Source organism: Ursus arctos, unplaced genomic scaffold, assembly GCF_023065955.2.
Source record: "Ursus arctos isolate Adak ecotype North America unplaced genomic scaffold, UrsArc2.0 scaffold_20, whole genome shotgun sequence".
In the NCBI taxonomy this organism is placed as follows: domain Eukaryota; kingdom Metazoa; phylum Chordata; class Mammalia; order Carnivora; family Ursidae; genus Ursus; species Ursus arctos.
The window spans coordinates 44,103,649-44,127,494 of NW_026622875.1; the positions used below are offsets into that span (position 1 = coordinate 44,103,649).

At 36.7% G+C, this 23,846-nt stretch overlaps 1 protein-coding gene across 1 annotated transcript in view; it reads left to right on the top strand.

Annotated features, from left to right (window-relative positions):
- Nucleotides 1-23,846, top strand: part of RBMS3 (RNA binding motif single stranded interacting protein 3) — a 632,551-nt gene that overhangs the window by 520,515 nt on the left and 88,190 nt on the right. Inside the window, exon 7 of the mRNA XM_057315983.1 lies at nucleotides 11,934-12,040. Coding sequence (XP_057171966.1) covers nucleotides 11,934-12,040 — 107 coding nt within the window. The remainder of the gene's footprint in view (nucleotides 1-11,933; nucleotides 12,041-23,846) is intronic.

Sequence of the window (23,846 nt, forward strand, 5' to 3'; positions counted from 1 at the left end):
TGCTAACGCACTTCATTGCCTCTGGGAAGTCTCTCCGCCGCTAGCACAGGAAATATATGCTTAGGAACAGCATGTGGGAAATTGAGATATGTTTTCTTGACCGGAGTTTGAGTTCAGTTTGGGGGTGCATAAGCGTTTCCTTCCTTGGTGGGGGATCGTAAGTGGATACCAGGAAGAATCCTGATGTTTTTCATTATCAGATTCCTTCCTACCTTTTTCCTTCCATTTGTTTTTTCCTAGGGCAGTTGACCTGAGATCCACATGAAACTGGTATTACACCTGGGATTAAGCCTTGGAATTCTTTCTTGTTTTTGTTTTTGTTTTTTTTCTTTTTCCAGTAGGTTGGCTGGTTATATTTAAATATGGAAAGGATGGGACTCTATGCTCTCTTAGAAGAGGAAAAGGTTGTGTCCTCCCTCTTCAATCCTTTAGAATTTTATTAATGTAAGGAATTTTAAGAAGTTATTTTGTCTATCTGTCTGCATTTATTTAATAATTTGATCAACAGATAATGAAATGTGTGTTATCCTCAGACTCTTTGTGAGGCCACTGGGGTGGATGCTAGGCAAAGGTGAATAGACCCAGCTCCTGACTTCAATCAAATTAAATTCTCATAATGGTAGAAAGAACATGGAAATGCATTATGGAAATTTAATGAGATTTAGCTGGTCCCCTATTGATGGACATTTATAAATTATAGTGCATGATAATTATGTTACAATACAGAGCAGCATTTCAGAAGGGTGATATGTGCTAAAATGGAAAGCTCTTCATGCATAATTAAGGTACACAAACAACAAAACCAACATGCTGAGCAATAGTGCCCCCTTCGGAATGGAAAACAAAACAAAACAAAACAACCCGAAACAGCTAGAACAAGTGGATTAGTAGGTATACATTTATGCACTTTTCTGGAAGGAATTATTTCAAAAAAAAAAAAAAAGGAGTGGGGGAGTTGAGAAGAGATCTTGTGCTTTTTTATTTTTAACCTTTGTATAGTTTGAATTTACTACTTTATAATGTTTCTTCTATTAATGCGTTTATTCGTTTTAAATATCAAAGGGTGTCTGCACTATGAGATTATAGCTCTATTTTTTCTTCTTTGTACCTCTTTCTAAAAGTGCATTGTTACATTGAGTATATAATAATATTACATACAGCATGCAGAGAGCTCTACCAGAGTCAAGTACAGTGCCGTGGAAATATGAGGCAAGACCAGATATGGCCCATCTTGGTCAATAAATAAGATTCTCTTATTTTTAAAGACTCTTTATCTTGGAAACATTTTTCTTAATGGTTTGTCTTCCAGTTCGTCGTTGGGTATGTAAGTCGGTGGTAGGTAAACAAGTTGATGCTTTTTGGAAGTGCTGATATATTCCACTTTTTTGGTGTCAAAACATTGTGTTCATTCAGCACAGATAATGTTTTAGTCATATTCCTTATAAAATGAACCAAATTTAACCTTCAAATGGATACTCTGTGTCCCATCTACATGAAACATTAACTTTCTCATCTAATTTATTCCCCTTATGGGGCTTGATTTTTCTTCCAAAAATAATCTCTTCCTATATGAAAAGAGTTAGCAGAGAATTGTTACAAAACTGAAAAAGATGGTGTTTTAATACATAACACAGAGAGGTGAACTTGAGATAATTACTTAGGACATCATATAACTTACCAAAAATTATTTTCTCTGTTTTATTTCTAGGCAAACAGCTATTCTCTGCTTTTATTATCACTGTGGGGCATTTTCCTCTTCTGTAAAGCTGTTCTGCATCGTAGAGAATTATATTTGAAACTAAATATAAGCATTAATCCATTACTGAGGGATAACATTGGGAAGGTACCTGCAAATTACACTTCATTTAAGTTTTATTAACCTTTTATTTATTTCTACCTTTTTGGTTTATATTTCTGTGCTCATTTGGGCCTAAGTGATAGGAATAAAGATGTGTCTGACACTTGTAAATATAACCCATGTGATTTGTTTATTCTATTAAAACAGGCTGCTATTAGAATGGCAGTGTAAATCATCTTAGGAGATCTTATTGGTTGCCTAGTGTTCAGTTGTAACTCTAGCCTGTGGGTAGAGAACCCCTGTAATCATATCTTAATGAATATTCAGTGTTTTTGCTCCATCCCCAAATTATGAAGTCAATCATAAGAACTGCTTAAAACTCATTTCCTTTTGCCTCCAATGGTAAGAAAGGTAGAAAGTAAGCAGTCAGAGAATGTTTGATTAGAAATCCAGAGAACACCATTCTGGGTGTGACTTTGCCACCAGCTACCACAAATTAGCTGACAATTCATTAAACCTTTCTTTTCCTTATTGGCAAAATAAAAGGTTTGAATTAAATAAATTTTAGGATCAGATGACAGGCTATATGCCTTCCAGGATAAAAGCTTATTGCAGCTAAGAACTATCCAAATAACAACAATTAACTTATTATGGTCCACAAAACGTAATTAAATGGTAAACAAGATGCTAGAAGTCAAAAGAAAATGTAACCAAATAGCCTACTTTCTTATAGGTAAAAGGCTTTCTAACTCCAAAATATAATAATACTGTGTGGTAAACTGAAAGTAATGTTTGCCATGTAAATTGCAGTTTAAATTTGGGACTTGCTCGCTCTACATCTAGAAAGATGATTTAGATAGAAGTATATAAATATGTACAGAGTTAGAAATACACATGTACATATATGCACATGAAATCTATCATGTGTAGAACATATGTGGGAGAGCAAAAGTACCCAATCTTCTGCAGACAAATCAGAGGACACTGTGAAACTTTCCTGGATGTAACAGCAAGTATTTTGGAATTAATCATGAAAATTAAGGACATGGCTTTTGACACAGAGTTATTTATTTATGAATTTATTTATTTGAGAGAGAGAGAGATTGAACATGTGTGCACAGGGAGGGACAGAGGGAGAGGGAGAGAAGGAATCTTAAACTCCAGTGTGGAGCTGACACGGGGCTCAATCTCATGACCCTAAGATCATAACCTGAGCCAAAATCAAGAGTTCGATGCTTAACCAGGTGCCCCAACACAGAGTTATTTAGAAAGACACATCTATCATTTTTACATCATTATTCTTTATTCCAAATCATTACAGACTAATGATGCTGTTTGCATCTGGAAGGAAATGAGGGTTGCCGGTCAGGTATAAGACAGCAGGAAGCTTAAGGATTGTGGAGAATTAAGGCAAATTCTATAAGTTCATATTTATTGTTGGAAGGCTGTCAGTTTTCAGCTTAAGATCTATATGGCCTCAGGAGTTCTAAAAGTATTTCAACTAAATTCTGTCATTATGTCCATCTCATTCATTCATATTTCCATGTGCTAAACGTTTAATAAAAGCCTGTTTTTAGCCAGACTAGCTAACACTTGGTATTAGTCCTTCATAGGCTCATTCATGATCTGACAGTCAGCATGGTGGAGTCAAGCCTGTGACATGTGACTTCCTAAAACTCTATGGTATTGGATATGATTTCTGAGCTAGAGGACACTGCATCTGTAGTACTGGAGATTGACATCTATTTTATGCTTTCAAATTACCTCTCCATATTTCTATTATAGTATCCACCACAAGCTGCTAGAAGTTTCTTTTGCTTGTCTTTCTCCTCCTCTAGGCTGTGACCACTTCCCTCTCTGAGCAGGGAGCGTGATACGGGGCGTGATCCCAAGACTCTGGGATCATGATCTGAGCCGAAGGCAGACACTTAACCAACTGAGCCACCCAGGCGCCCTTTAGTATCATTTTTTAATTCTCTAGTATGAAATGCTTTTTAATGTACAAGACACTCCGAATAGCACAGGAATAGTCCCATTTTATTGTTTTTTTTTTTTAAATAAAAAATGGATCCATGTCCTCACATTAACAAAAAACAAAAGATAGTCTCTTGATTAAAATTTTACATTTTAACTTAGTTCTTGGAATTCTTTCTTTTTAATTCTTTTATCTCATTCTTCAACTCAATCCCAGATTTTAAAAGCTCATCTCCAATATACTGCTTCTCTTGTCATTAGCTTATCTTTTCCCCTCTTCTTCTCTCACCCTTCCTTTTCTGTTTCCTGAAGTAAAATTTGTAATCTCTTTGAGGTGAGGAATTTTTAAATTTAAATTTAAATTTTTAAACCACCAGACCTGTATGTTATGATAACAAGAAGTATTTTAGAAGACCATCACCACAATTCAATATACACATCTGAAGAATTTAAATAAATGCTAAAAATTGAAAATGTTCACTTCTGTAAGGGACCGCAAGGAATTCTGCTATTAATAAATAGAAGCTAAAAGGTATGTCAATACCAACTTGTAGAATATGATGTGAGCAAACATTTTTAGTGAATCCTAAGACTGGAGGCATGTTAAGTTTCTATTGTTTGTGTTTTCCCAGCTCTGGGTTTCACTGATCTGTTCTATTGGTTTTTTAGCTTCTATATCATTTATTTCTGCTCTCATCTTTATTGTCCCCTTCCTTCTATTGGCTTTGTGCTTTGTTTGTTCTTTTTCTAGCTCCTTTAGGTATAAAGTTAGGTTGTTTGAGATTTTTCTTGCTTCTTGATGGAGGCCTGTATTGCTAAATACTCCCGTCTTAGAACCAATTTTGCCGAGTCCCAAAGATCTCGGACCATTGTGTTTTCATTTTTATCGGTTGCCATGTATTTTTTCAATTTCCTCTTTGATTTCTTTGTTGACCATTCATCGTTTTGTAACATGTTATTTAACTTCCATGTATTCGTGTTCTTCCAGATTTGTTCTTGTGGTTGATTTCTACTTTCACACTGTTGTGGCAGGAAAGGATGCATGATATGATTTCAGTCTTTTTGAATTTACTGAGACTTGTTTTGTGGCCTAACGTGTTATCTGTTCTGGAGAATGTTTCATGTGCCCTTCACCACTAAACCAGACTTGTATGAAACCTTAAAGGGAAAGTAGTGGAAAGAAAAGGCCGTAATCAGGAATAAGAAAATTATGAATAGAACGAATTTCACAGGTACAGGCAAACATATAATAAAAGCAGTAGATTAATCACTTATAAAACCAGTATGGTGAAAACACAAAAGCAGTAAAATCAATTATATCTGCAAAAATCAGTCAAGGGATTCACAAAATAAAAGGACGTAAAGTATGGCATCATATACCTAAAACATGGGTATGGGGAGTAAAATGTAATGCTTTTAGTACGGGTGCAAACTTGAGTGACCATCAAGTTAATATAGACTGCTACATGCATAAGATGTTATATATGAACCTCATAGTAGCCACAGTCCAAAACCTGTAAATAGATAACAAACAAAAAAAAAAAAGAGAGAGAAAGGAATCCAAGCACAACTTTCAAGGAAGCCATCAAACCACAAGGGAAGAGAAGAAGAAAGTATGTTAAGTTTCAAATAAAAATCAAAAACATTTTCCATTAATTTTGCTAGGTAAAATATGTGGTGTTGTTTTGTTTGTTTAAAACAGCAAATTCTGGGGCGCCTGGGTGGCACAGCGGTTAAGCGTCTGCCTTCGGCTCAGGGCGTGATCCTGGCGTTATGGGATCGAGCCCCACATCAGGCTCCTCCGCTAGGAGCCTGCTTCTTCCTCTCCCACTCCCCCTGCTTGTGTTCCCTCTCTCGCTGGCTGTCTCTATCTCTGTCGAATAAATAAATAAAATCTTTAAAAAAAATTTAAAAAAATAAATAAAACAGCAAATTCTGTAAGCCACAAGATTATCTTATCGGTTTATGCCTTGATTGTTTCATGTTTAATACAAAGTTTGGAAGACTAGAAATACTCCGCTAAGCAAACAAACAGTAATTACTCCTTCATAATTACCATGTAACTTTATCGCCATGCATTGTTATAATTATATTTTAAATACTCCCCATTTTCATGATAGACCATAATGTCTTCTAGCACATTACAATCTGTGGCTTATAACTGCATCTCACTTCCACAAAGGCCTCTTCTTCATTTAGTCTGTATTTTAACTACTGTGAAAAGAGACTCAACAAAATTAATTGGTAGCATAATACTGCAATAAGGAAATTGTAGACAATATAATATTTCTGTGCTACTGAAATCATCTCATTATTCAGAGGATTCATGTTTAACATTTAAGAGGCATTCCTTCTTCCTCTGTTAAAGAGGCAGTCACAATCAAATCAATGCTTCTCAAACTGATGTGTGCAGAGGAATCGCCTGGGGATCTGGTTCAAATGCAGGTTTTGATTGGGTAGGTCTGGGGAGGGGCCCAGATTCTGCATTTCTAACAGGCTCCCAAGTACTGATCCCAATGCTGCTGGTCCTTGGACCACACTTTGAGTGTGGTCCACAACTCACCTTGGATGGTCCTTGGACCATCACTTTCAAGTATTATGTAGACCTATGTGCCAAATGCTGTTAACAATACCCTGACCTTTGCTGTAATCACTTTCAAACTCGAGCCTGGAAAGTAATTGCTGCTGTTGAAAGACTTAACACAAACAGAAACAGCACTCAACCTAGCAAAGTCTGCCAAGTAAGCACTAGGTAATTTCTCTCTGAAGTGAGATTAAGTAGAGTCAGGGAAGGCTTTCCGAAGAACATGGCATTTGAGCTGTATTCTGAAGGCTGATTAGTAGTTTGCCAGATGGAAGGTGTGTATGCGGGGGAAGCTGGGAAAGGAAATTCCAGGCATGGGGAAAGGCATTTAGAGGTGAGGGGACTGTAGGCCACAGGAGTGGGAGGAGTCTGGCAAAAAATAAGATCAAGGGAACAAATTCTTCTCTTCTAATAGCAGAGTTTGGATTTTATCTTGTAGGTATTGAGAAATCACCTGAGAACTAGAAGATTATATAAACCTTAATTTATCTAGTTGGCTGTTTTCTCTTACACACTCAATGAAATCCATCCCGCAACCTCCCAGGAAACTAACAATCAGAATTACATGCCTAAATTCAAGGACAATATTACGGATATTCCATCCTTTTTTAATGACACATTTGAAAATTTGCTTCTGGGATTTTATATTTTTACTTCATTTAATAAAACATTTGTGGCCCTATCTGCTTTCCCATCATAACCATCTTCAAATCAATAAGGTGACAGCAGATGTTTCAACATAGTGATGTCAGTAAATATAAACATGTCATTACCAACATCCATGGTCTAACAGCTTATGAGGATCCTTGAATACCAGGGTGGCTAAGATTTGAAGTCTCTAAGACACTGTAAAACACAACTCACAAAGACATCTCAGTTGAAAGTTAAAAAAGTCTTACCCTTTGGCTTTTAAGTTTCCCTAAGTGTTAAAAATATTGTCTTGAAAGTTCTCTTTTCAATAATGAAAAACTTCAAGGTAGGTTTACAACCCAGAATCTCATAGTTCATGTATAATCGATACTTGGCAAGCTAGAACATTGTTATTTGATAATATTTGTTTCAACAAGTCTTCTATAAAATTTCTTTATGCCAGGAGGTAGAAGAAATCCTAAGGTTAATAATTCGTTCAGAGCTTTTTCTTTTCCTGCCAGTGCTGTCCCCCTAATTCCATAGTTTCCAAGGGTTCACTAAAAAGGTCTTCAAATATATATGTGTGTGCGTGTGTGTGTGTGTGTGTGTGTGTATACATGTCAAAGAGACACAATTTGGGGCAGTGCATTTTGCTGGCTTACAATATATAGACAGCACAGTACTTATCCTAGTAGTAAAATACAGATTTGATGGATTTAAACAGCCAATAGATCTCTTGCAATTGAGTAACAAAAAATAGTAGTAAGAGTAATTTTTTTTTAAACAGCAGAAAAAGGAACAGGGAGCATTCAGTGTAGTCAGTGGAGTGTTAACATACAGAAGAGAATTGACTTGTATCATGCTTAGGGGATATTGGAAGTGGAATTTTGGTGAGGCCTCAGGAGGGGAACTTGGAGGGATGGTCCAATGACAAGCTGCAGTCAGGAAGAACCATTTTGGAAACAGAGCCTCTCAATGAGCAAATCTTTTCTCTGTTGTTGGAGGGCAGTCATTTGCAAATTCTGTGGCCAAACCACCATGGAGTTAGAGTGGGACAGAGCTGAGGAACAATAATCCCAGTTGATTTAACACTCTGAACTCTGACTCTGCCACGTAAGTAGGTTTCATAGCTGATACACGGGCGGTGGCTAATAACGCTGGGAAGAAATAGTGATAGTTGTAGCTAATGTGGATTTAATAATCGTTTATGTACCATACACTGTTTTAAACCCTATTCACACCTGAATTATTTAATCTTCACAACAGCTGTCTGAGGCAGGTAACGTTATTATTCTTATCTCATATGTGAGGAAAATGAGTCACAGAAATATTAAAAAAATTTAAAAGGTGCCTGGTGTCTTGTAGTCCGTGAGTCAGGGAGCCAGGAAGCAGACTGCGGAACACTGAAATGCACCCAGACTAAGTGTCAGAGCCTACAGAAACACGAACGACCTCAAGAGAAGTCATTATCGTATTCTAGACTATTAGAATCACTATATTATGTACTCTGAAAGAATCTGTTTTGGGAGACAATAAAGAGAATCCTGCCTCAGACAGTAGAAAGTATGACTCATGATAGTTATTATCCCAAGAAGCATAAAACGTAGAATCTACATTTTTTTTTTACAGCAGGAAATTTAAGGTATTTCTAGATTTATTTCCCTTTCATGAGAAATTTGTACTATTGGCAGTTATAAACTCACATGTCAGCATGACCATCCCATTTGAATGGGTGAATATACCTTGAATTTTTAAAATATCTAGAGAGAAAATATCCTATAGTGAGGAACGATTATATATGTATAATGATATATATGATATATATATATATATCCGTTCCTCACTATAGGCACATGTTTATATATGCTTTTGGAGTCTCACAGGCACTTTTCTTTAGCGTAGAGTTTCAGGATCCCTCATTGCATTTACCCTTTCGGTTCTTCATCTGGAGAAAGAATTTAGAGTACTTCAGTGTGATGGCAGCAACTGTCTGCAGACACTTCATGATTCAGCCTTTCCTTTGTGTGATTTCTGTGGCTTCACCAAAGTCACTGAAGTTGGAGGCTCCCAAAAGCAGACAGTTGGGAAGCACTTGTGCTCTGTGAGGAATGACATTGGTTCTGTGCCAAGACAAGTTACATATTTCCACATGCCTGCTCCATAGGCAGGCAAGGCATTTTATTTTTCATTTTGCCTAGCCAGTTCTGACCTTCTGTCTGTCTGAGTCAGTATTTCCTTCAATATTGTTTAATAGAATTCAGTTGCTAATGAAGAGTAAACTAAAAGGGTTGAGTAAATACTACTGCCACTTAAAGCCAAATGATTTTCAAATATTTATTTGTGGATATCCACTCATTTCTTTTTCCACTATTGATTTTGGAGACAATTGGAAGTCTCATGAATTCCATAATCTTTGTTATTTTTATTTTTGCTTTATCCAGATTAGTAAATGCAAGCAACCTAGCTGGAGTGGAAATGGGGGAGGAATGCGTGTTGGGGAAAACGATATCAGTGATTTATTAAGATTATAATGTTGCATGCAATTGCAAAATTTTAGTGATATGAAACAATAAAGGTTTATTTAGCTTACATATTTGTGGGATCGTCTTTACTGACCTGTGGTCAACTGCGTGTTATCTGTGATCTCTGCTGACTTTGGTTGAGCTCACTCACATGTCCGGGTGATGGTCATTGAATGATCTACTTTGGCCTTGGCTCTGAGGGTAGGGATGACTCATCTACACTTGTATCTCATCCTTCAGCAGGCCAGGCTGAGTGTATTCATGTGGCTATGCAGAGAAGCAAAAGAAGCAAAACTCAATGCTTAAAAACATTTCAGTCTTCTGCTTGTCTCTCATTTGCTAACATTTCATTGGCTAGAGCAATTCACATGGGATCAGACCAAGATTCAGAGAGCTCAGTGATACTACATGGCAAAAGACAAGGATCCAAGGAGGAATAAAGGAATTAGGATCATGCAGGGGAGGAAAAGTAACTTTCCTTCTACCTTTCCAGGTTCTTGACTGGGACTTACTCCCCCCCCCTTCCCCCCCCCCCCACCCATAGAGACATATTAACAGAAGACAAAACAAACAGAAGTTTAATAACATATATGCCTCTTGTATGGAGATATCCAGGAAGACCTAGTAACTCCCTGAAATGGCCCAAGTCACCATCTTAAATACCATCTTCAGCTAAAGACAAAAGAAGATGTTGGGGAGAGGGCAGGGAGGCCAGTTATGGGAGGTGACCAGGAAAATCACAGTAAACAAGGGTAAGGTTGTTGCACAGATTTAAGTCCTTGCTTCTCCACTGATAAGAGTTTCCTGAGATTTAGAATATTCTTTCCTTCCAGATACAAAGAGGGAGATACTGTTACAAATGGAGATTTCCCTTATAAATGTAAATGTCTCTTACAAAAGGGTAACTTCCAGCCAGTTCTTAGAGCTTTTCCTCTACTTGCTGTTTCTTAAAAATTATCAGCCTAAATTAATCCTTATGCCAAAGAGGCATATTCCTTGGGGGTATATTACTCTCCCCTTCAACCATTAATACAATTAATCTTCAGAAGAACACATTTTCCCAGGGGGCTGGTGGAGGAAGGGGTTCATTTTAGTTTTCAGATTATGAACTTACAAATTAATATTTGTTTTATCCAAGCAAATAAACTAGCAAAAAAATCCTCCCAGCCATGTTAATGCATTGACCGGTTTTTTAGACCACTATGGCTTTCTTTTTATTCATTCATTTTAAAATATATTTGTGATAATAACAAGCAGCAAATTTTCTAGTCAAGTAGGGATGTGGAGGGGGCATCAATTCTCAAAGAATAAGTTTCTCCCTGTTGTGTTTTAAAAGATTATCAGATAAGTTAACTTAATTCACCCAGGACCACCACATTTCCCCCCAGTCCAGGATTCATTTGTTAAAGCCATATCCCTTGGCTGTATTTTATCATGTGGGCCCATTTGATATTTAAATAGTTGTTCTCTCTGGGGTACTGACTAGATTTCACTGGGAAATTGGAGTGAAAGGGGTCCAATGGACAATCAACTTCTAGCCATTTTGAAACTGCAGAGATTAATGAGGAAAAAAATGATTTGGTTGTAATTAGCAAAATAGCTCCCTTTTTAGAAGGCAGCTCCTAAGGATCTCTTTCCAAAATAGAATCCTACAGTTTCTACTGTGAAAACATAGTTACTTTGAGGGGAAATATTTATCTACACACAAATACTGGTTATGAATATGTTTCCGATGTGAAAAAGCAAAATTCAACTGAGTGCATTTTAAAGATCTTATTGGCTTTATTTAAGGATTCATGATCAGGCAGCATCTCCTCAAGCAGGTAGAGACGAGCTCTGAGGACCTGTGCAAATGGGAGGCCTCTATAGCAGAAAGGAGCAGGGACAAGAAAGTTATAGTGGCAAGAAGTGGATTGGTTGTGGCAAGGTCACTTTTGTTTAGGGGGTGGCAGGGGTCTCTCAGGTAAATTTCCTCACTAGTGTTGATCAGGTGACTCCTGATTGACTGGTTTAAAATTCCATTTCTGGGAGAGCCAAAACTGTAATTAAGTTAGGTCTTGGTTTGGTGACATGAAGCTTAGCATAAGTGACTCCATTTTGGACCCGTTGTCTGGTTTTTAGCATTACTATAACTGGAAGGAGTCGACATTCCCCTCTTTACTTTTAAGGCAAGTTCACATTCTGCTTCGACCGATTATTTTTTCAACAATATTTTTTGTATTCTTTTATGGTCTGCCAGTACTTTTTTGAAGCCCAGTTAGATAGAATTGCAGCCAACATAATTGAGACTAAAAGGGGGCCAAATAGCTCTCCAGAAGCAAGACAACTTCAAAAGATAGGCATTACAAAGCACTACTGTGATTCAAATAATCACTTGTTTTTAAGGGGGATTTGCTAATGTAGAATTGGTTTCTTATCTTCCCAGCCCCTAGTGAGCCTTTACTGTGCAAATTCGCTGATGGAGGACAAAAGAAGCGACAGAATCAAAGCAAATACACCCAGAATGGAAGGCCTTGGCCCAGGGAAGGAGAGGTGAGTCCTGACTGACTTTTGCTCAGAAATATAGCAGCGGACATCCCTCGGAATGGTGGGAAGACAGATATTTGGGACCCTGATGAAATCGGGTCCTGTAGAAAATCACATGGCTTCAAAGTGGGCAAATGAGTAGGCCTATATCAATGTGCTCAGGATAAAATGACTTGAGGAGTGTAGGACTTCAAAATTGACCTCAGTTCTGTACTACAGTAAGTCCTCTGTCTTTAACCAAACCTTGACCCTATATACACTCACTGAAAGAATTATCCACAAGGAATTGATCCATAATTGCATAGTAGCTAAAAAATATTTTCAGTGAAATCAATAGTGAGAGTTGAATGTTTGTGCTTGGGAAAAAAACACAGATTTAGATTTATTTTATTCTACCATTGAGATACTCTACTTGTGTATATACGTGTATTTATACATTTTCCCATTTTTTCAAAAATGTGTTGATATGTATTTTATATATGTATATATCAATATAAAATATGACATTTTCTGTTGGTCAAGAAAGAGGGAGAAAAGTTCACATACACAGGGTTTCATTTTTCACAACAAAAAGAAAAGCATTGAGCAGTTAATTATCCATTTACCCTCTTCACACGAAAGAGTGGAAAAACAAGCTTATGCATCCAGTGACACTTGGGAATGAATTCCTTTTCGTTATTTTTGTCCTAAGAAGACAAGGAAAAGGTATCTCGGCTTCTAAGAGGTCTTTGTATTCTTTGTGAAATGGAATGGAGCTGCTTGAATGACTTGAATAAACGCTATTTTGTACCAAGGCCATAATTTCAACAGAAGAGCTTTATTTCATATTTCTATTCAAAGCATCTACTTCATCCATTTCTCATTTAAGAGGCATCCCACTTGATGCACCATTAACAGTTGTAAGGAAGGAAAAGAGGGTGGGCTTTTTCTCAGCAAAACCTTTAGCCATTTTTTAGTTTCTAACACTGTTGTCTGTTTTGAGTATTTCCACGCAGGTCTCAAAACGCCTCTTAAAGGATATAGTTATGTTCGAGTATTGTATAATCTATAACTCATTATTTTAAGACATGATAAAGAGAATCACCACTGAACACTTGAAACTAATGAAAAGGAAAGTTTGAAAACTTCAACTTTAGAAAGGCTATCTGTGTTATGTTCAATAAAGGAAGAGGAAAGGGAATGATCCTTGTGTTTTTAGGTAGGGGTTAGCGATCAGCGGTTAGCCCCATTGCCCTGAGAAGACAGCTGATTTCTGAGAGCACTCATCATGACATGCATCCCATACCAAACCTCTGTAGTCTAGAAAGACTCATTTGGTCTTTTAAAATTCTTTTGGGCCAAATGCTCGCGGATGAGAGAGATTTCTGGATCAGAGACCATCAACAAGAAGCCTTGATGGTCAATTAGGTGAGTTGGCAGTGATGACCAAAACCTCCGTTCCTGTCCCCATAAGAACCTGAATTATCACACCCACAAGAGGGATGCCAGCTTCAGCAAGACACTGCCCTTGAATCTACACTTCTTAGGAACCAAACCAATAAACATAAGAGAAGCGTAGGCTTACAGCTGCCACTTCGCTACCGCATAAAAATCTAGGGCTTTATGTCGAGATCATGGTAAAGACCATGTGTTCTATTGCCACGGAAGCATTGTGGAGTCAAGTTTAGCACCCAGAGCATCTTGTAGTTTATATATAGGTTTTCAACATATATTCCTAATCTCTGTTTTCAAAAGTTGCTTTTTAAGATTTCTGTATTCTCCTGTTGAATTGTGAAAATCAAGGAACCTTCATAAATTTATCTGTGACCCATAAAAATGTATTCCAAGTGTGTAGACACATTCAAAGGAAAGAAATTAGGAAAAGAAGTGGCATGCACTAAAAATGTGCTTGCCAGATAGCTTGGTTTTGAGATAAGCATGTCAATTTTTACACCTTGACTGTGATCTTAAATGTAGACACTCTGAATGTTGCATAACTTTGTGTGCCCATCATAATATGTATTTTTGCTTCTATTTCCCCCTGCATTGTGCTTGCTAGAGTAAATTATGTTAACATGGTTGATAAAGTATGGCATGATGCAAATTATTCCTATGTAAGCAATATTTAATTAATTTTTATATAGCAGGATATGCTAATTACTGTATTTCATTGTTTCTAAAACACATGTTTTCGTTGTTTTTCCACATTTTAACACTTCTGAAATTGGCTCTTCTCTTATAAACAATGGCTTTATTACAAGAAAATTTGCATTTGTTCCTATTAGTCACCTGGGGGCACTAGCTACCTTCTCTGTTTAAGGTCTTTGACCTAACTGACTGCATGAATTGAAACTCTAACCAAAGCAAGGACTATGGGTCAGATTCCTAGGAGAGATTTTCTTTGTGCCTTTCCTTCATCCAGTGTTAAGACTGAGACATGCATCTTCCCTTGACGTCCATTTCTGATGGATGGTCTTGTTTTCCATTTTCTTTGTAGCCCTTTGGCATCCCAACTTTATAAGATCATTTTGGGTGTTTTTACTTGTGTGCTTGCTTGTTGGTTTTTGTTTTGTTTTGTTTTTTTGCTTTTTGGGGTTTTTTTTGTTGTGTAAAATAATGGTAAACCTTTAAATCACTGTTGCCTTAGATAAAATGTAAGATGATAATTTCAATTCTGGTGCTTCAGCATTTGGGATAATAGCACAGAATGAGACTCAATTTTTCTCTGCCTCTCTCTTGAAAGTCAGATTAACAAAAAAAAAAAAAAGATAGCATCAAAAGGATTTCTCCTGAAATGTTTAAGTACCTTAGAAGTACCTAAAGCATGACAATTGATAAGCTAATTAAAATTTTAGTTTTTTATGTAAAGCTATTTTCTTCTGAGTGGCATTTTGATAACAGTTCTTTTAGCATAGTTAGTGAAATGTACTTCTTTACAAAAAAAAATCTAGTACTGAAAACTTTATACACATAAATTAGTGTAAATTAGCAAGGTTTTGAAGTACAAATATATGCCGCTGGATGTGTTTTTGCATAAGTGAAATACACAGAAATATTTTAAGTTATTAACTAATCTCTCAAGTGACAACCAAAACTCTAAGCAGAACTATCAGGGATTGGGGCTACTAGGCCTCCCTTCCCCAGTGCTCTACAGTTCTCATCATCTTATTCCTTAATGTAGCAATTCACAAACTCTTTGGTCTCAGTATCCCTTTTATACTCTTAAAAATTATTGTTTATTAGTTCATCAAAAAACAATAAACCCGTCCCGTGTTAACAAAAATACTAAATTTTAAAGAAAATACTGTATCTTTCAAAGACTTTTCCTTTTTTTGAGAATAGTACTCTTCTACATTTTTGCAAATCACTTGAATGTCTAACTTGTAAAAGATGACCAGATTTACATATCTGCATCAGCATTCAACCTGTTGCAATATTCTGTTTGGTTTAATCATATGAAGAAAATCTAACTTCACATAGACATGTCATTGGAAAAGGGAGGACCTATGGATCTCCTAAAAGTATCTCAGGAACCCTCAGGTGTCCTTAGACCACACTTTGAGAACCACTGTCCTAGAGATGCTTGAGCCAAGCATAGGGCTCATATTCAACTTCCATATACCAGAAAAGCCATTCTGCTTGTTAAAATAGTAAAGCATGTTTGTTTCATTACGTAACTGCTGGCACTAGTCCATCAGTGCAACCCCTCCACCCCTTCCGCTATGATTCCTCCTTTAGGACCTCTTATGATCTCATAAGAATGGGTGCTGGCTGGCTGGCATAGCGGAAGTTTCTCAGGATCCTACTCCAGCATTTACATTCTGATTGGGCAATGCTTCTGCCCTAATGGTGATGCAATGTTTCTAATGTCACCCTTAGCTCAGAAATGGTCTCACTTTATCATCATATGACTTTCAAGAAATGTATTGGCTAGATATCCCATTACAGCTGAGGCCATATTCTTTACTTCAGGCAAAATGTTTTCCAGATTGATCTTGTTAGTGCTCTCCCAAATGTCTGGTCTGGAATCAAGAATAGCATCGGGAATCAGGAATCAAAAATATATCAGGAGTCACAGGAATAAAAGACATGGCATAAAGAATGTAGTCAATGGTACTGTAATAGGGTTGTATGATGATGGATGGAGGCTACATGTGTGGTGAGCACAGCATAATGTATAGACTTGTCAAATCACTATGTTGTACACCTGAAACTAATACAACATGAACTGTCAACTCTACTTAAATAAAAAAATTAAAAAAAACAAGCAAATGAACAAATATATATAATTTCAATAATATGTGTAATTATACACACATGCATACATACATACATAATATCAGGAACATGAAGAAGAACTCCTGTTGCTTCTTCCTATATTTCCAAAGAATGCTTTTCAAGTGACTACCAAAAAGCCACCGAATTTGTTTGGTACCCAAATAATTTGCACAGCCGATCAAAAACATTCAACTATGTTATAAAGATGAATGGCTTAAATCAAAAATGGATGTTTCTACTACAATGACTAGAGTCACTCAAGCCTTGAAATTGCTTTATGTTGACATTTGTTGTGACTAGTCTCTGAATTTCCTTCAGAATTTTCAAATATAAGTAAATGCTGAGTGTCAAATCACGGAAGATGGTGATATTTCACCAAGTTTTCATGCTGGGACATTATCCTTAAATAGTGCAAATATCATTAAAAAACTCTTTCTTACTGCTGTGATACTCTAGTCTAGCTTTCCTAGGCTCTTCCCAAGCCCTATAGTAATTGAGTCAGTAAATATCATTGATAACAATTGCTTCGGGAATTGTGCTTCCAAGAAATAGTATTTTGGCTATGGACACAAGAGACAAGGCAATTGAACAACAAGTGGCCCAACAAATATTCAAATGTCTAGTGAAGAAATGCCAAGATTTTATTATAAAAACTAAAAGCAATAAAATGGTGTTTCTTGCTTTTATCTGATTTACAGTTCTCTGCTAGAGTGAATTTCAAAACAGTGAGCAATAACGAATATGTTCTCTCCATATGATGCTCTGAAGATACTTTCCTTACTGTGGAAACAAAACATTTAATGAGATGGTCTTCACAGTCTAGATGTGGAGATGAACTAAGGGAGCTAAAATTGTATTGTTAACAATCAGCATTCAGGTTCCCAGGAAGAGTTTACAAGGTTACATTGGAGAGAAAATCAAGTAAGCTTTTTTTGGGATGCATTCTAGGAATACTAAGGTTTGGAATCTCTTACCTATTCCCAAGTAAGGAACAAGTTTTAGATGAGACATGATGATATATTAGATCTCGAAGACATTTTATTTGAGTGCATTTCTATTTGCCCAAGACATAAGCCTTTGGGTATAAGATACAGTACATGCACTTCGTAACACCAGGGGGGTATCATTCACACAAACCAGATGTGAATTGTGTTCCTTACTGTAGTGAAATCCTGTGATTCCTGTGGACATACTCCTTTGAAAACCTTTAAGAGGTGAAATAAACTGAAGGATATAATTTCCTTAAATTAGGTCTCATTAAGGCACCCACAAAATCTACTATTAGTGAACTGAGAGCTAAGGTTATCAGTTTTATCACAACAAACTTAAGCTGAGTGATCTGTTACAACCTATAACCCAGATAATACGTTGTCTATTTTCAGACCTGAAATCAACTTGTTTTCAGTGATGGATGAAAACTTCCCTTGTGCTGTAAACTTTTATAACTCTTGTCCATTCACAGCTACTATTAATAAAAATTCTCTTTGGTGCCAGTAAGTGAATGAAAGCCTGCAAAGGTCATGTGGGAGAATGGGATTTCTCATACTGTTACGAAGTCCATAGCCAAGTGCAGGCAAAGTTGATAAACCTGATTCCAAACATCCAGCCTCCTCCTCCTAGTGCCTCAAGGTATTAGGAGTAATTATTCATTTTGACTAAATCCATTTATGATTGAGACAAAGATGCCTTTTTAGATTTCTGAGTAGATAGATAGCCATACTCAATAACAAAATAGTTACATCCTATATTCACACTCAAGATGAATGTTTCCTTTGAGGGCTATGTCTTAATTTTTATGTTTGCTCTTGTTTTTATTTTTCTGAAATAAAGTAAGTACACACAGAATTGGCATCATAATTCTGAATTTCAACCGTGTCTCCATCACCATAATCACCAGTACTTTTGTTGTCATAAAGCATTTGCTCCTTCCATGACCGATACTTTATGCGGGGTCCCCAGGGCATGATGAGGTGTAAGGAATGCCCCTTGCCCTGAATGTGTATTAGAAATGTACAGACACAGTGAGAACCCCTCTATCTCCTCGTGTTTCCTATTTGCTTTCTCACTTTCTCGATATATGACTACTTTTTGCAGAAATTATCTTTTTAAGAGAAGAATTCTGTTTGGAATAGATTTTTGAAATAGAAGAAGCAGTTTAAACAGAAAGCATTCAGTCGGTCAATGAGCACTTACTGAGTGTACCCTATGTGAGAGTCACCAGACTGGGCATAATGGACATGACAGAAACATACAGACAGATTCCCCCACCCCTTTGCAACCTAAAATGGCAAAGATCTTCTCTGTCTGTAAAGTCGGCAATTAAACATTGGGTAGAATATAATTTAGTATCACGGAAGTACAATCACTGACTGTAACTAGCTCCATATCCCTACACGACAGTGAAAGAAAACCAAAGCCAAAATAAAAATAATAAAAATAACAAAAGTAGCAGCCCCAAGAATGTCAGTGCACAGCGCTACTAACCATTAACTACACAGTCTTGTTACCAACCATTAACTGTTTGATTGCTCGTGTGTTTGTTTTTCAGGGTAGGTAACTGAGAAACTGATTTATATGCATTTACAAACCAGAATATCACCCCAGAGGTGAAAAGCTCCACCTCGTTACTTGTCCAGTAGAGGCCCCTGTGCCCTTGGGTATGAAGTGGCACAGAGAGAATAACATTTAGAGGAGCAACTGGAGCTTGGGTGTGATACAGTAAACCTTGCGTCCTTCTCTAATGCACCTTGAGACCAATAATTCTCTCTGAATTTTAAGGAATTGCGTGTGTGTCAACATCTGTGATGTGCTCAGTATTGTTCGCTGTTCTTCATATTTTATCAGACAGTCTACTTTTGTGATTAGCGGGCAAATTCGAGCATTTCATTGACAAATCCACAGATTTTGAGCTAAGTGACAAATTTGGGCAAGTTTTTCAGTTTCCTCCTCGGCAGAATGAGAAAGGTTAAAAATGCATAGTCCTAGTGATTGGAAGGATTAAGTGAGGGGGTGAGGGTAAAGCACTGAGCACAGTTTCTGGAAAACTATAATCACTCCAGTATTAGCTATTATTATAACTCTCATAATATCATCAACACAACTCAGGGCTTCTTAATCTGAAAGCCAGCTTTGCTATGTGTTTCTTATGACTCAAATGCTTAAGTCCTTGGTTTCCAGTTTCATGTCATGTCTATTTATTTTCCAAATGGGGATTATTTTTAATGATACAACATTTATTTGAGAGGAAATCTGCTACCAATATCATTTTTCCAGCTGGATTTTTGACTTATTTAATAAAATATATTATAAAACAAGTCAAAATTAATTTATTTTCACTTTGACCCACATTTTATTAAGATTTTTAAATGATCACATTCCAAATCATCGTCTGCATTCCAAGCATTATTTAGCACTGAAACGTTAGGTGGTGTTCAAATTTCTAGCCCCTTTTCTCTTGAAGATCATGTAATCATAAAAGCCAAGAGCTGGCAAGGAGAGAGGGACTTGGCTGGAGAAAAAAAGAAAGAAAAGTAGAAGAAAACGTGGACTATTGCTAGATACTAAGGAAAAGATTGAGCCACTATTGAGAACCGATGAATTGCATAGTTGGTGTTTTTAAAAGAGAAGGAGAATGAATTATTAACCTACCTCTTCTGGCAAATAATGGCAATTAATTTTGGATATAGAAGGTGCTTGTACACGTCTGTGGCCATGAAAAATACTCCTTATGCTCAAGTGCTTTCTAGTATCCTTCAAAGCAATTATCTCTGACAGAAGAAACATCCTAATGCCACAACTGGTGACTTAATGGATTTAACAAAGAATTGGGAAATAGGAATTTTCTTGTATATTCTATGGCTCCATAGTGCTGAATGTCAGTAATCATTAACCTTCCATATTCTAATCTATTTCAAGAGTGATGTTACCAAATTCTTTTATGTAAGGAATTTTTAGAATCCTTATAAATAGTAGTACTGACGCCATTTACAAAATTTCCTTTTGTTTACTAAAAGACTCAGACTCATGAAATTATTATTTGAAAAAAGCTACAGTTGAGGGGCGCCTGGGTGTCTCAGTCAGTTGAGCACCCAACACTTGGTTTCGGCTCAGGTTATGATCTTAGGTGTGAGATTGAACCCCCTGTTGGTCTCTGCACTGGGCATGGAGCCTTCTTAAGAGGCTCTCTCTCCCTCTCCTCCTCCCCTTACTCTCCCTCCCTCTCTCTCTCTCAGATAAATAAATAAATATTTTTAAAAGATACAATTGATTATCATTGTTCATGGGCTCCATATTTGCAAATTTACCTACTTACTAAAATTTATTTGTAATCCAGAATTAATACTCATGGTGCTTTCATGGTCATTTGTGCAGAGCAGTAAGTGTGAGTCAGCTGGGGATTAAAGAGTACACTTACTGTGATGATCGCTGAGTAATGTATAGAATTGTTGAATCACTCTATTGTACACCTGAAACTAATGTAAGACTGTGTGCTGACTACACTGAAATTCAAATAATAAACTTATAAAAAAAAGTTTGAGTCACCAAGCATGCACAGTCCCAGATGAAGCTGAACAAGAGATGCTCTGCCTTCTTGTGTCAATTCTTACCCTGTAAACATATGTCCTTTTCTTGCTCTATTTAGGGCCACATTTTTGTCATGTTTGTGCTTTTCATTGGTGATTTCATTGTTTGAAATGGCCCCCAAATGTAGTGCTGAAGTGATGGCTAGTTTTTCAAAGTGCAAGAAATCTATGTGCCTAGTAGAGACAATATGAAAAAAAAAAAAAGGAGATTAGCTTTGTTCAAGCATGACTTATAGCGCTGTTGGTTTTGAGTTCATTGTTGATGAATCAAAAATATATATTAAATAAGGTGTCTTTAGACAGAAACACAACTAAAACAAGGTTGTATATTAGTTGGTGAAAATGTTGTAAACAGAGGCTTGTAGGAGTCTAACCCTGTATTTCCTCCAGAGTCAATGAGTTGTGTTCATAATTCAGTGTTCATGGTGATTTTATAGAATATAATTGCTGCTGATAACAAGACTCAATTGTATCTTGTTTTATGATTATCGCTATTGAGTGACAGCCAGTTACTGGTTAAGTCTATGTCTCTTCCACTGATGTGAAAAGCAATGTGCTTGGGTGTCAGAAGTAACTGTACCAATGCATGCAGCCGACTATCTTTATTTAACAGTCTTTATTTGAAGAGTTGTGTTAAAGTCAGTTGTCAATTGTTATGGATTTAAAGATAACAGTTTTTTGGGTTTTTTTCATATTTTCATTTTTTATTAACATATAATGTATTATTTGTTTTGGGGGTACAGTTCTGTGATTCATCAGTCTTACACAATTCACAGCACTCACCATAGTACATACCTTCCCCAATGTCCATCACGCAGCCACCCTATCCCTCCCACTCCCCTCCACTCCAGCAATAGTTTTTACTCTACTCAATAAAAAACTGGAAAATTTCAAGGAATTTGGAAAAGGCTCTGATCCTATTTTCATGAATTTAATGAGTCCTTGAGTGACCAGTGGCTTGTAATCACTTTGTAAAGATCATTGAACATCTGACCCAATGTAAAGATTTGTATGTCTTCCTTAGCCTAGTCATCAGCCTAACACATTGAATTATTCTTACTATCACTTAAAACATTCTTATTTACCTACCTATCTGTATATGAGGAGAAAGCTATATTGGCTCTTTACTTTAGGAATCTAAGGGGTCACATTGATATGGTAAATATTTGATGTTAAAAGGCACATGGATGGCTATGAAAGTAATAGCAAACAAGCTGCATAAAATCTGGAGAGAAGAGGTTATCCCTGTGGTCACCATTTATAAAGAATACTCTGAACAGAATATTCTGTTGAGTTTATGGAAACATTTGTCTATCAGTGGCTGTTACCAATGCTACTATACAGCACATCTTTTGAGACATTCTTAGCAGTGAGGAAGACAAGATGCAACTTAACCACGTGGCCTTCTTACCTTCAGTTGGCTCTGTTTGGAATAGTACACCCAGCTCACAAACTCTTTGATCAGTCACCAGTCAACATCCTTCTTATTAAGTATAAGAAGAACCTGACAAGGCCCAGAAATACATCATTTCTATTAGCTTTGGAGCCATATTGACTGCAATTTAATTTTACAATACCGAACATTAGAAAATTTATGTTTCAGAGATATGGAATTGAAGTATTGCCCCAATGAACCATTAGAAATAAAAAAAATACTTTAAGGAAAAATAATACATCTAAAGAATTATTTCAAAACTTAGCAGTAAAAGGATGTAGATTCACGTTATCTTTGATCATATTCCAAGAAGGTAGAAAAATCATCTCTATAGTTCACAATTTCCTTTGGGTATATCACAATGCTTGGTGTTTAATTGTCCAATTATTTTCCTTAATGGGACCTTGGAAAAAATTAAGATGTATCTAACAACATTGCCAGGTTCGGCAAATAGTTCTTTTAACCTTGAACCAAAGAAGAGTCTTTACATATGTGGTCTTTAAAAGAGCTGTTATGATGCATTACAACAGTTGCAATTGAATTTGTTAGCCAGCCCACCAAATGTACTCTTATTTATTTCATGTGTTTTACTGGCAATTTAGAGAGCAGGCTCAAGCTGAATGACACTTGTAATCTCAAAAAGATCTTCCCATTGGCATAAGAACTTGAATGCTCAGTAGTTTAAAATGGAAACTTTCTCACTCAGTTAAGTATTTTTATTTTCTTAAAGCTGCTGGGTCCATATTTTCTAACCTATGATCACTAAAGATAAAAAGCAAATCTTGTAAATTCCTGTAATAGTGTAATTTTGGATATGATGTGTCTGATGATGAGCTCCAGTCATCTGCCTAGTCTCCACTCTCAAAAAAGAGGATGGGAAAACATACTTATGTTCTTGGGGAGGAGGCTGGGGTATGAGGTTTAGGAGGTGCTGAAGGATGGGAAGATTATATCAAGAATTATAAGGAGAAAGGCTGATAGTTGATCCCCATGTTCTCCGAGTCCCTTGGCCCAGTCTCCATGGCAACTAAGTGGGGTACCAACCAACTGGGAGATTTCTGGAGTTGTTGGCACTGTCCTGGCAATCCCACCCTTCCACGAGACTTAGAATTGTCCCCGTCAATATTTAAACCACAGCTCACAACCTCCACATAGCATCAAACTGTAGCTGGGACCTGGGAGACTATGAATCAATTAGTCAGATACCTGGAACTCCCACCTATCCAGCTGCACAGGCTCACCCTGGTAGCAACCTCAGCATTTTATATTTTCACCTTACTTCATGTGTTACGGTGGGGTTTAACAGTATATACATTACATCATTGACTCTATGACACCATCCATGAAAGATGAAATATTATTCTAAATATCACTAAAAAGAGGAGAAAGTTTCCAAACTCAAATGCCATTAATTATCATGCAAGCCCCAATGTCACAGACAGTAAAATGTGAAACACACACACACACACACACACACACACACACACACACACTATGTCTTGGAGTCTATGAAGTTCAGTCATTCAAATTGAGATAA